Genomic DNA, 13,103 nt, shown 5'->3' with positions numbered 1-13,103 from the left:
AATCCATAAGAGTTCAATGTTACTGTTGATCAGGGTAAGAAAAAGGTAGGGAAAAATACTGGAGCTAACTACAAAGACAATAATAGGTTACAGAGCTACAAATATTTGTGTAAAGAATATAGAGAATATATAGAAGAAAGAAAGGCAAAAATCAATTTGGCATCACTGTGATACTAGAGATTAAACTTTAGTCTTCTTAAAGTTGATTACAGTTGTAAAATTTATTTCTCCAGGCCTGGGATTTTATCCTGGGCCTTTACAATAACTTAACTTCATATAAAAGTCATAGAGATATAGATGATAAAAAAAGTTTTTGTTTTCAAGTATTCTCATTCCTACAGTTATCATACTCTATGTTAATCGGGCCAAGAGGTGTCTTTTGGAAAAGTATACTTCTTGTTGTTGTGATTTGACACTGACCAAATGCCAGGCGCTCACAGAAGTTGTTCACTTACTCTCTCCTGCTACAGTTGGGTAGAGGAGAGAGAAAAAATTAAGAAACAGCTCATGAGTTAAGGACTGGGAGAAAAAAAGACTTTAATGGCAAAACAAGTTCAAATTTAAAGGTATAAGGTAAATTTATTATTGACAGAGTCAGAGGAGGATAATGAGAAGTATAATAAGCCTTTAAAACACTTTTTTTCCCCCCTAGCCCCTCTGTCCTTCCCACCGACAGCACAGGAAGAAAGGGTATGGGGGCTTTGGTCAGTTCATCATTTGAGATCTTTTTCCATTTGCTCAGGGAGAGGAGTCTTTTTTCTGCTATGCCATGAGGTCCCTCCCATGGGCAAAACAGTCATCCCAAAACTGTTGTGGTGTGGGTTATTTGTCCACCAGGTGCAGTCTTTTAAGGCTAAGCTGCTCGAGTTTGAAAGCAAGGGCTCGCTCTCTATCTATCTCTGGAAACAGGGGACCTCTCTCTCTATTTGGGTCTCCCACTAGACCACAGCCTTCTCTAACATCCACCCGTTCTGGTGTGAGCAGTTTTCCCACAAGCTGTGAGTGGATCTCTGTATTCCCCATGGACTTTGTGCATTACAGGGGGACAGTTTGTCTCACCATAGTCCTCATTATGGCTTGCAGAGGAATCTCGGCTCCGAAGCTTGAAGCACCTCCTCCGCCTCTTTCTTTTCCACTGACCTTGGTGCCGCCACGTTGTTTTCCCTCACATCCTCAATTCCTCCTCTTCTCTGACTAGAACAAAAACTGCTGCTTGTAGGTACCATTGTCAACAAGTTCCACCAAGTCAAAGATTCTTGCAAGATCCCACAGCGCTGAGAAGTTGATCTCGTCTAGGTTCCACGTCAGGGAATCGCTCGTCATGCTTCTTCTGCTGGCCAGGCAGCCCTGCTGCCATTGTGTGGACAGTGGCGCTGGTGCTATTTAACACCTCTCTTCATGTGGGACACCGGGAAGGGGAAGCCACCGCCGTTGCCCCTGCCCTTTTCGCCCGCAGTGCAGTTGGCTAGGGCCAGCCAGGCAGGCAAGGTTCGCTGCAGGCTGCACCAGGGATGGCAGTGGCCACAGCAGCAGCCGTGGTGCTTCCCCACCCCTGGGGAAAAAACTGTGAGTGTACTGTTTTGATTTTCTTCTTAAATATGTCATCACAGAGGCATTAACAACCTCTCTGATTGGGTCAGCAACATGTCCATCTTCAGAGCCATCAGAGATTGGCTCTGTCAGATATGATGGGAGCTTTTAGCAGCTTCTCACAGAAGCTACCCCTGTGCCCCCCCCCGCCAACGCCAAAAAACCAGGCCATGCCAAATCAACACAGTTGTATATCACATGCTTTATGTTATTGTATAGTTAAATATATGTCTAGAATGACCAGAACCTTGGATGCTTGCTTCTTATGGGAACTTTCTCATAAATTAAAATCTAAACAGCTACATAGGACATTCCTATTATCTGTTTAATAAGATCAAAATGGGAACACTCTCACATCTGACTCAACTGCTTCTTAAGAGGAGCATTTTCATAGTGGAATTTGTTGATGTTTCTGAAGTTAAAACAAAGCTTTACAATCTGCAATTTCAGACTTGAGCAACAGTTCACATGCATTGCTTTCTGCATTGAGGTTTCTCTAGTTTTCTTCTGGCTACAGAGCTACTTCAGAAGGACCAAGGTTCCAAGTTCTTATCAGTAATAGCTGTGGCAGAATTAATTTTCAGTTATGTTGAAGATGGCAGGCAGAATTTTCAGCCTGTCAGGGTGATGGTTTTAACATCTGACCACCCTAAACAGGATTCCTATTTGTATCTTTGTCCTTTTTATCCTTTATAAAAGTTTTTTGTGACTTAAATGATGAAGAGTTCAGAATAGAATAGAACAGAATAGAATAGAGTAGAATAGTTCAGTTGGAAGGGACTTACAATGATCATCTAGTCCAACTGCCTGACTACTTCAAGGCTGAACAAAAGTTAAAGCATATTATTAAAGGCATTGTTCAAATGCCTCTTGAACAGTGACAGGCTTGGGACATTGACCATCTCTGTAGGAAGCCTGTTCCAGTGTTTGACTACCCTCTCAGTAAAGAAATGCTTCCTAATATCAAGTCTGAACCTCCTCTGCTTCAGCTACTTAGTTTAAGTAGCCTTCTCAGACCTTCTGAGCTTATGAGAAGTTTGTTACACATTAAAATTATTTAAATTACTTTGTCTTCCAACAAATGAATCACCCTTCCTTAGGTGATTAAACCTTTATTTTTGAGCTACTTGATTCCTGGGAAGACCAGTCCTTTGGAAAAGGAAATATTGTGTTTCTGTTTAGTGTAAATGAGCTTTAGATGTTTGTGGTATAGATTTTAAACCAAATTCCACAAGAAATTGGTAGTTGTGCTGTGATATCTGCTTCATGAAATTTATGTGTTGTCAATGTTCTACATTTCCTTGCTACAATTATTCTGATGTTACTATTTTCTTTTGTGTGAACTAGCAAAACTATATATTGAGACTCAGAAATCAGGCACTTAAAAAAAAGTGACCCTAAAGAATGATTTTGTATTTGATAATTTTGTAGGTACAAGCCTGTGCAGAAAGTGGATGGAGTTCCAGATGGTTTCACAGGAAGTGGTCAACAGACAGGCACATCTGCTGAACAAACTATAATTGCCCAAAGTCAACATCATCAACAGTTTTTAGGTATGAAAAGATGTTATACTGTTGTCTCAGTGATAATAGAACAAAAAGATACTTGTAGGAGCTATATGTTCTGTATTGCAAGACTTCTGCAGTATTTAATATTCATCATGCAGATATAAAACAAAAATATGTGCAAAATCTATTTGCACGGTAGATTTAAAATATATTCCAATGCAAGTGCAGGGAAGACTGAGACAAACTGCTCTGGCAGATATGCTCTGGAGTCAAGGATCATGTCGAGGGACTGTGGAGAGAGTTCCTGAAGTGGCAAGACCTCAAAATTAGCACCTAGAGGTGCCTCAGCATGCCACCTTCCCCTCCCAGCAGGAAGCGCTGAAGCTCTGACCCAGAGGCAGCTCTGACTCAGTGTGGGTGAGGTCAGGAGTGATGAGGTCCACTCCCCACCCTGTAACACCCCGGACACTTAATGTACAGGGCTAAACTGAGGTTCCTTTGCTCTGGGTACATAAGGGAGAAATACCGACCAGATATTCTCAAGAGGTAAAAATCCCGCAAAGGGTTACTGGCAAAAAAGAGAAAATCAAGGAACTTTGGCAAAAGATTTAGTACAACATAAAATACTTATCACAGCATTGACTTAGCCCATTCAACTTAGCAAGCTTTAAACCCGTTTGATGTCACGTTCCATGAAAAGAAAGTTAGAAGAAGAAGAAAAGGGAGAAAGACAGGAAAGATATAGCAAGTGTCATATAGCTACCAACTCCTGGGTTCCAGCAATGTAACAGATAGAAAACTCCAAGATGAAGGTAGGATTAAAGAACAACATGCTTGCCTTGTGGTCAGCCTTCTTAAACCCATGGCCCTTTGTGGGCCTTCCTCCCAGTTGGGTTTTTCAGTTGCTCGGCCACTCAGGGTCTGGGTTAGGCAACACTGAGGGGCTGCCTCCAGTGTGCTATGATTGACAGAGACTGCAGGGCTGGGGGGTATGGAAGGCAGAGCACCACCTCACCAGAGCAAGGCCGGACCTGCCCCCTACTACACATATTCCAAGCATCCAAAAATGTCTCCAGACATTGATCTTTCCAGTCTCTGACACACCCCTACAAAAGCAGCTCCTAGGGCACAGAGTAAGTAAACAGGGAGGGGTGTAGCAGTTCAGGAAGGTAGAAGGCAGTCACTCACCAGCTCAAAAAGAGAGCTCAGTTGGTGGTCATTACCTTCTCAGAAGGAGCTCAGCTGTGGTATACACTTGGTGGGGAGCTATGTCTTCTGGTCTTGCCAGAAAGGATGTGGTGACACAGACAGAGCTGCCATGAAAACATGCAGCCATCTAGGTCTTGGGCTACAGGGAATGCCAGAGCCTGACACTGGTATTGGATGGCAGTAGAGACAACAGCTGTGTGAGGTGTGATGAAGTGGATGATCTGCTTGGCCCAGGGGCAGAGCTAAGAGAGGAGGTAGAAAAGTTAAGAAGTATCAGGGACTCTGAATGGTTGAGCCACTCTTTACCATTCCTGAGGCAAATGCACCAGTTGGCTACGCCACAAGAAAAGGATCCTTTACACTCACCACCAGGCAGAAGGAGGATACCTAAGGGATGGGAGGGAATGGAAACAGGTTTCTACTCAAGGCAGCAGGCAAATCCCCTCCTGGCCTACCTCACCTTCCCAGCTGCCATACAATAATTATGAGGCTCTAGAACTTGAAGACCAGGCACAGAATCATCAGTGTTGGAAGAGACCTCCAAGATCATCTAGCCCAACCATCAACTCAGCACCCCCATAATCACCCTTAAACCATATCCCCAAGTGCCACATCCAGATGCCTCTTGAACACAAATACAACATGGGTACACTACAATATGGACAAAGGTCCGTCCAGGTTGGAGAAGTTGCCTAGGGTGAGTAAGTCTACCCCCTGCATCTCAACTGCCTCAGTTGAGAAACAAAGAGCAATTGTCATTGGTGACTCTCTTGAGAGGAACAGAGGCCTGATGCTGACTGGACCCAATCCATAAGGAAGTCTGGTGCCTCCCTGGGGCCTGGGTAAGAGACATTACCAAGAAACTCTGTAGCTTGGAACAGCCCTCTGATTATTATCCATTACTGGTTTTTCAGGTGGTCAACAATGAAGTCCAAAAAAATGTCTGAGGACAACAGACAGGGGCCCCAGGGCTTTGGGATGACTGATTGAAGGATCTGGAGCATGAACAGTTTTCTCCTCCATTCTGTCAGTTGCAGGGAATGATGGAGGTAGAAACAGGAAAATCATGCAGATGCTGAGCCAGGTGTCACCAGCAGAATTTGGTTTTTTTTGATCATGGGTTGTTTTACATGACACTGAGCCTGCTGGCAACAGCTGGGATACACCTGTCTCAAAGGGGGAAAAGGATCCTTATTAGTTAGCAGGGCTCACTGAGAGAACTTTAAACTAGATTTGAAGGGAATAGAATCAGGAACACTGGCGATAAGCCTGGGGGTGGCACGCCACTGACACATGGTGTGCTAATGAGATCCTTCAGTCTGTAGTCTTGATAGAGGTAGGGGATGGAGATTTGTACAGTAGCAAGGATACATGGGTTATTGATGTGTTAGAAACCACAGAAGCAGCTGAGAATGGTCAAGCAGAAATTAGAGCTTCTTCCCCTGAAAAGATAGTGGATCAATAACACAAGTGTATTATATCAATGCACTCAGCATGGGCAACAAACAGGAGGAACTGGAAGCCATGGTGCAGCAGGAAAACTATGACATAGTTGCCATCACAGAGACATGATGGAACAAGTCACACAACTGATGCAGATGGTCTTTCAGGTCCCTTTCAACTGAAACCATTCTATGATTCTATAACCTGATCTTCTATGGCAAGGTGACCTGCCTAGTGGATGAAGGAAAGGCTGTGGATATTGTCTACCTAAACCTCAGTAAAACCTTTGACACTGTGTCCCACAGCATTCCTGGAGGAACAAGCTGCTCATGGCTTGGATGGGTACATTGTTTGCTGGGTAAAACACTGGCTGGATGGCCAGGCCCAAAGAGTGGTGATAATGAAGTTAAATCCAGTTGGTGGCTGGTCACAAGTGGTGTTCCCCTGGGGTCAGTATTGGGGCCAGTCCTGTTTAATATCTTTATCAGTGATCTGGATGAGGGGATTGAATGTGCCTCTGTAAGTGTGCAGATGACCCCAAATTGGGCAGAAGTGTTGATCTGCTGGAGAGTAGGAAGGCTCTGCAGAGGGATCTGTACAAGCTGGATTGATCGGCCGAGGCCATTGGAATGAGGTTCAACAACATGAAGTATTGAGTCCTGCATTTGGGTCACAATAACCCCATGCCATGCTACAGGCTGGGGGAAGAGTGGCTGGAAAGCATTGGAAAAGGATCTGGGGGTGCTGGTCAACAGCCAACTAAACTTTAGATGTCAGTGTCTTGGTGGCCAATAAGGCCAATGGCATCCTGGCTTTTACATTTGCTAATGTAAAAATGTTTATTAAATGTGTTATTGCAGTAATTGTACACTTTGTTTTGAATTCATATATTCGGATTTTGAAGCATCACATCTTTTGGCATATCCTTGCTGTTACCAAAATTATTGGGAACCTTAGGCTATAGTTAGCAGGTTTTTGAATTTTCCTTTCCTCTGTCCCCCAAGTTGACAGTGCGTTTTTCCCCCCATACCAATATATCTGTTGAGAAATAGTAAAAGCACATGTTGGCTGCAGTTGAAAGGCTTTTAAATTTCAAGTAAATAAAAGTCTGCTGAGTCTACTAAACCCTAACATGCATGGCAATGCAAAAACTCTTTGGTTGATCAAAATAACAACTATTACATTATATTGATCTCATATACTGACATGAATAACCTGAAAATGAGTCTTATCTTTTTTTATATACAGATACAATATGTATGTGTAATCTTATTTATCTGCTACCTGTCAAGAATAATTTAACATTTCCTTTTGTTTTAAAAATAGCTAGCCAGTTTGTTCACAATTTTATTGCAACTTTAAAACATATTGAGTATGACATTCCTCTTTGGAGATTATGACCTAGAATTTATTTCTTTACATCGTCCTTAAATGTTTTCTAATCAAACTGTAATTGGCATCATTTGCAATAGCTTTCTTCTGTTATGTTGTCATGGAAACAGATGCATCTCGAGTACTTCCAGAGTTTGGAGAAGTTGAAATATCTTCTCTGCCAGATGGTACTACCCTTGAGGACATAAAATCACTGCAAAGTCTTTATCGAGAACACTGTGAGGTAAGAAAAATGTCTTTTCACAGAAATCATTCTTTGAAAATTCATGTCCTCTAGTGAGAATCAGTACAAAAGGGTGACTGACACAAAACAGATTACAGCCAGCCTACTTGTATCTTATGTGATCCTCAAATATTTTGCTTATTCCGAAAGGACATTTGCAAAAAGACCCCTGAAATTTCTCTCTTAACAAGAAAAAAAAAATAACATGTAATAGAATACCGATACTGGAATGTAATCATGTGTAGGTTTTGAGAATTTTAGATAAAACAAATTTTAGATAATATATATATATAATTTTGGGATTTTTATGAGTTGAAATCAGATTAAATTATTATTTCTAATGTTTATGTTAAAAACAAACTGATTTTTTCTTCAAGTTTTAAAGAAGTGGGTTGCTTAAGAACTTAAGGCCGCATTTTATATTGAATAATGTCTTTTAAAATTACGGTTTAAGGTGCTTTAAAGCATGTAATGAAGTAAAAAAATTAATGAAATGGGTTTCCTTTGTGTTTGCAATAGTGTTAAAAGTTCCGTTTAAGTGAATTCACCTGATATATGTGCTTAGGCTCTTTTCTGGAGGGTTGATCTTAGTCACTTGGCCTGATCTTAGTCTCTGGTTACACTAGTCCAGATAGCTGTAAATATTTTCGCTAAAAAATTATTTAAAAGGATATTATATGTTTATTTATAAGCATACATTTTAATATTTTTTCTGCAAAATGACCAAGGGCAGCTATACCCCTGGAAAGAATTGTGGGGGGAATCACTTAGAAGACTATCTGCACTGATTTTATATTTCTTTAGGCAATAGTGGATGTTATTGTGAATCTTCAGTTTAGCCTTATAGAAAAATTGTGGCAAACTTTCTGGCGCTATTCTCCCTCTACTCCAGCTGATGATGCGGCTATTATTGAACGGAGGTCAGTAAATGTATCTTTGCTTACTGTTCACCATCATGATATAACAGCAGGAGTTAAATCAATGAAAGACTTAGTTTTGCATATAGGCTTAGAACCTTTTCTGATATCAATAGTTTTTCACGTTTGTCACGATCCAGCCAATGTGGGCTAAAATCGTGATAGATTCATTTTAATCTCAGAGTGCAAAAGACACACAAGGGGACTTCAAATTAATCACATCAGCAGTGCACTTTATTGAGTGCCAACAACATCAGTATGTGATAGATGGAGAGGGAAAAAGAAACAAAGGATAGAGGGAAAAAGAAGGGGGGGAGGGAAATAGCTACCAACGTAGAGATGAAATCCTCATGGTCCTCTGCCAATAGATCCGTCTTCTTCCATCAGGGATATCTCAAAGGTGGTAAAGTTGTGGTGACTTCTTATAGTCTTTTTCAAAGCGACAGGCAGTTGGCCAAGAGGTGGGGAAGAGGTGCAGAGCAAGTACAGGACAGGTACCAGACAGGCCGGTTCAGCAGGGTTGGATCAGGCAGGGCTGTGTCTGGTCGCTGGCAAGCACGATCTGTCTGTGCTCATTGTCTTAGTGCAGGTTTCCATGGGGACGTGTACAATTTCTTGGTCCAGTGAATGCACCTGCGGGAGAAACCTGGCACACATCCCACCTCAGTCAGGCCAGAGCTCCTGTGTTGTGGTTTTAGGGGCCTGGGGGGGTTCAGCCTCTGTCCTTGTTCGACAGTTGTCAGGCAGATGAGGGATCTTTGGACCATCTCTTACAAGGTTAAATTTGTGTTGTCTGCTATTTGATATATCGGGTGTTGATATATGTCAAACTGAAGCCTTGAGATGATTGCATACATCTATTTTTTCATTTGGATTACTAAATTCAAAGTATCTTTTCACAATATATTGTCTGGTCTGTTTAAATTGCAAGGATCATTTTTATCATACCTCTACATTATTTATGGTCTGGAGCAGAACTTTGGAGGCCATTTTTTCCCCCAGTTTCATATGATGAAGTTAAAGTTCAATTGGATGTAACAGACATCTAAAAGGTTTTCATTAAATAATCTATTTCAAAATCCATTGTACTTTTCTTATCTGTATTTAAATGCATTTCCATTTGTTCCGTTCATTCACAACAGCAATCTGAGTGAAATAGAAAGTCGACTTCCAAAAGGAAAACTAATTACTCTGTGCAAAAATGAGTCTATTCTGAAATGGATGGGTAACTGCGACCATGTGATGTACCAGGCTTTGGTGGAGATTCTCATTCCAGATGTCCTTAGACCTATTCCTAGTAAGTTTAACACAGATAACATTTCATAAGACTGTCTTTTGCTTTATGTGGTGAGATTTTTGTGCCTCATGTGAAACGTTTGGGATTGATTTCAAAGGATCTAAACATAGTGTGTGTGATCTATCCTTAACTCTGTTGAGTAGAAAGGTGTACTGGAGCTGATGTAAGCATTGTATTTAAAGAAAAGCAGAGTGGATGTTTCATTGTATTTAGGAAAGTCTGTAGATTTTTTAAGAATATATTTTCTTATGAATTATGCCTTTTTTTAAACTGCAAATTCTACGTTTTTATTACAGATAAAAATGGCTTACTTTATATACTAGATCTAGTCTAACTGACAGCTGTGAATGCACTATGGCCCTGAGCATGAGTCCAATAATGTCAAGACAGTCTTTCTGTTGACTTCAGTAGGCTTTAGTTTGAGTTTTTTATATAAAAGTTCTAGTTGTTAAAAAAAGTAAAATGTATATGCTTTGTCATTTTATTTTTGGATAAGTAAACATTAATGTATTATCAGTGGCTGCTAAAACCTTATCAGTTTTGATACCTAGTAAACCAACCTAACACTATCAAACATCTTAAGACTTGTTTATTGTTCCAGTCTATTATAGTTTATTTTCTATTTCCAGTATGAAGGACTCATCAATTGATTCTAATATTATGGCAAACTGATCATTATCAGGAATAGAGCATTCTTTTCAAAGCTGAGTTTATAGCATCCATCATTGCTCAAGCATGGTATTTTTTAATGGCTGCTTTTGGTAGTAAATTATTTTTAAATTGTTTTCCAGGAAGGATAAATTCTTTTTAAAAACATTTATTGAATGGTTTGTATGTTGTGTTAAATCTTGAAAAGTAATTATAATTACATATATATATATATAAAATATATAATATAATATTAAAAGAAATTATAAAAGAAATATTAGGAACCAACAGGGAGACATCTGTGAAATGCCACAAAGGAATTAGGTTGTGTTCCTCTAAAAAGGTGACAAGATTGATAGGTCCACTGAAGTGTCTCTGTAGCAATGCATGCAGGATGGATAACAGACAGGAAAAGATGGAAGCCTCTGTGCACCTGGAAAGCCATGATTTAATACCATCACTGAAACTTAGTGGGACAAATCGAACAACTGAAACGCTGCAATCAATGGCTATAAACTGTTCAGAAAGCACAGGCAAGGAAGAAGGGGTGGAGGGGTTGCCCTCTATGTAAAAAAATGGATTGACTGGAGAGAGCTGTCTTTGAAAACAAGTGCTGAATGGGTTGAGACATTTTGGGTAAAAATAAGGGAAAAGCCAACAAAGGAAACCTCGTGGTTGATGTTTGCTACAGGCTGCCCAGTCAAGGGGAGCCTGTTGATGAAGTGTTCTTGCTTCAGCTACAGGAAGCATCACACTCGCAGGCTCTGATCCTCCTGGGGGACCACCCTGACATCGGCAATCTCTCTTCCCACATCTTTCAAGACCCTGAATTTCAAGGTAGGGACTGGGAGAAAGAAGTCCCTCCCATCATGGGAGAAGATCAGGTTTGTGATCACCTGAGGAACCTGAGCATACACCAGTCCATGGGATGAGAGGAGGAGCTGGAAGCCATTGTGCAGCAGGAAAACTATGACATAGTCGTCGTCACAGAAACATGGTGGGATGACTCACATGACTGGAGTGCTGTAATGGATGGCTATAAACTCTTCAGAAGGGACAGGCGAGGAGGGAGAGATGGTAGGGTATCCCTGTATGTTAGGGACTGTCTCAATTGTCTGGAGCTTAATGGTGGTGTCTGTAGGGTTGAGTGTTTACTCAAGAATCAGGGACAAGGCCAACAAGACAGATATGGTGGGAGTCTGTTATAGACCACTCAACCAGGATGAAGAGGCATATGAAATATTCTATAAACAGCTGGGAGAAGTCTTAATAATCACTAGCCCTTGTTCTCATGGGAGACCAACTTATCAGATGTCTGCTGAAAATACAACACAGCAGAGAGGAAACAGTCTAGGACATTCCTGGAGTGTGTACAAGAGAACTTCCTGACACAGCTGGTGAGCCAACTCAGGAAGGTGCCCCGCTGGACCTGTTGTATGTGAACAGTAATGGACTGCTGGGTGATGTCTTAGGCAAAGCAATCATGTAATGACAGTTTTTGATTCTCAGACAAGTAAGGAGGGATGGCAACAGAACTGCTGCCTTGGACTTTCAGAGAGCAAACTGGCCTGTTTAGGAGACTGGTTGAGAGAGCCCTTTGGGAGGCAGTCCTGAAGGGCTAAGGAGTCCAGGAAGGCTGGACATTCTTCAAGAAGGAAATTCTAAAGGTGCAGGAGCAGGCTGTCCCCACATGTTGAAAGATGAGCTGGCGGGGAAGATGACTGGCCTGGCTGAACAGAGAACTTTGGCTGGAACTCAGGGGGGAAAAAAAGGAGAGTTTATGACCTTTGGAAGGAGGGACAGGAAACTCAGGAGGACTACAAAGATGTCATGAGTTTATGTGGGGAGAATATGGGCCAGCAGTGTGTCCAGGTGACCAATAAGGCCAAAGACATCCTAGCTTGTGTCAGAAAATAGTGGGGCCAGCAGGACCAGGGAAGTGATTGTTCCCCTGTATTTGGCACTGATGAGGCTGCACCTCATATTGTGTTCACTTCTGGGCCCCTCACTTCAAGGAAGATATTGAGGTACTGAAGCATGTCCAAAAACAGGCAACAAAGCTGGTGAAGGGTCTGGAGCACAAGTCTTATGAGGAGTGGCTGAGGGAACTGGAGTGTGGGGAAAAGGAGGCTCAGGGGAGACCTTATGTCTCTTTACAACTACCTGAAAGGAGCTTTCAGCAGGGTAGGGGGTCTCTACTCCCTAGTAACAAATGATAGGACAAGAGGAAATGGCCTCATGATGCACCAGGAGAGGTTAGGAGTGGATATTAGAAAAAATTTCTTCACTGAAAGGGTTGTCAAGCATTAGAGTCACCATCCCTGGAGGTATTTAAAAGACATAGCTGTGGCACTTAGGAACATGGTTCAATGGTGGACTTGGCAGTGTTAGGTTAAAGGTTGGACTCAATGATCTTAGAGATCTTTTGCAACCTAAATAGTTCTATGAGTCCATGACCTAACAAGATGCATGCCAGGGTCCTGAAGGAACTGCTGTAGTTCACAAGGTGTTCTCCATTACATTTAAGAAGTCCTGACAGTCCAACTGCATCACCAGTGACTGGAAAAAGGGAAACATTGCACCCATTTTTAAAAAGTGTAAAAACAAGGATTCTGGGAACTACTGACCAGTTGGCCTCACCTGTTACCTGTAAGATCATGGAGCATGTAAAGGTAACTTCCCAGTCTTACCATTCAGGAGAGTCTCTGGCAGTCACACTCCAAACGCCAGACTTTAACTGCTGGGACCGAAGCCTCTTCGCAGCAGCGGCTCCAGTGAGCTAAAGGGAGCCCCTGCACACCCCACTCACATGCAGTCAGACCAGGTTTCCTTACTGGTTTGACCCCAGGTTTCCCATAGCAGTCTCAGATGTCTTG

General features: G+C 41.8%; 1 protein-coding gene across 8 annotated transcripts in view; it reads left to right on the top strand.

Annotated features, from left to right (window-relative positions):
- Window positions 1-13,103, top strand: part of LOC134564858 (transcription factor RFX3-like) — a 200,054-nt gene that overhangs the window by 135,879 nt on the left and 51,072 nt on the right. For 7 of the 8 annotated variants that reach the window (XM_063424112.1, XM_063424108.1, XM_063424110.1 and 4 more), the window contains 4 exons: window positions 3,022-3,143; window positions 7,253-7,365; window positions 8,170-8,285; window positions 9,425-9,579. In XM_063424112.1, coding sequence (XP_063280182.1) covers window positions 3,022-3,143; window positions 7,253-7,365; window positions 8,170-8,285; window positions 9,425-9,579 — 506 coding nt within the window. Of the gene's footprint in view, window positions 1-3,021; window positions 3,144-7,252; window positions 7,366-8,169; window positions 8,286-9,424; window positions 9,580-10,964; window positions 11,065-13,103 lie in introns of all 8 variants that reach the window. The other variant, XM_063424113.1, reaches the window with a different exon arrangement.

Source organism: Prinia subflava (assembly GCF_021018805.1).
Source record: "Prinia subflava isolate CZ2003 ecotype Zambia chromosome W unlocalized genomic scaffold, Cam_Psub_1.2 scaffold_22_NEW, whole genome shotgun sequence".
In the NCBI taxonomy this organism is placed as follows: domain Eukaryota; kingdom Metazoa; phylum Chordata; class Aves; order Passeriformes; family Cisticolidae; genus Prinia; species Prinia subflava.
The sequence above is the reverse complement of the archived record's forward strand: the minus strand, read 5'-3'. Positions and strand labels throughout refer to the sequence as shown.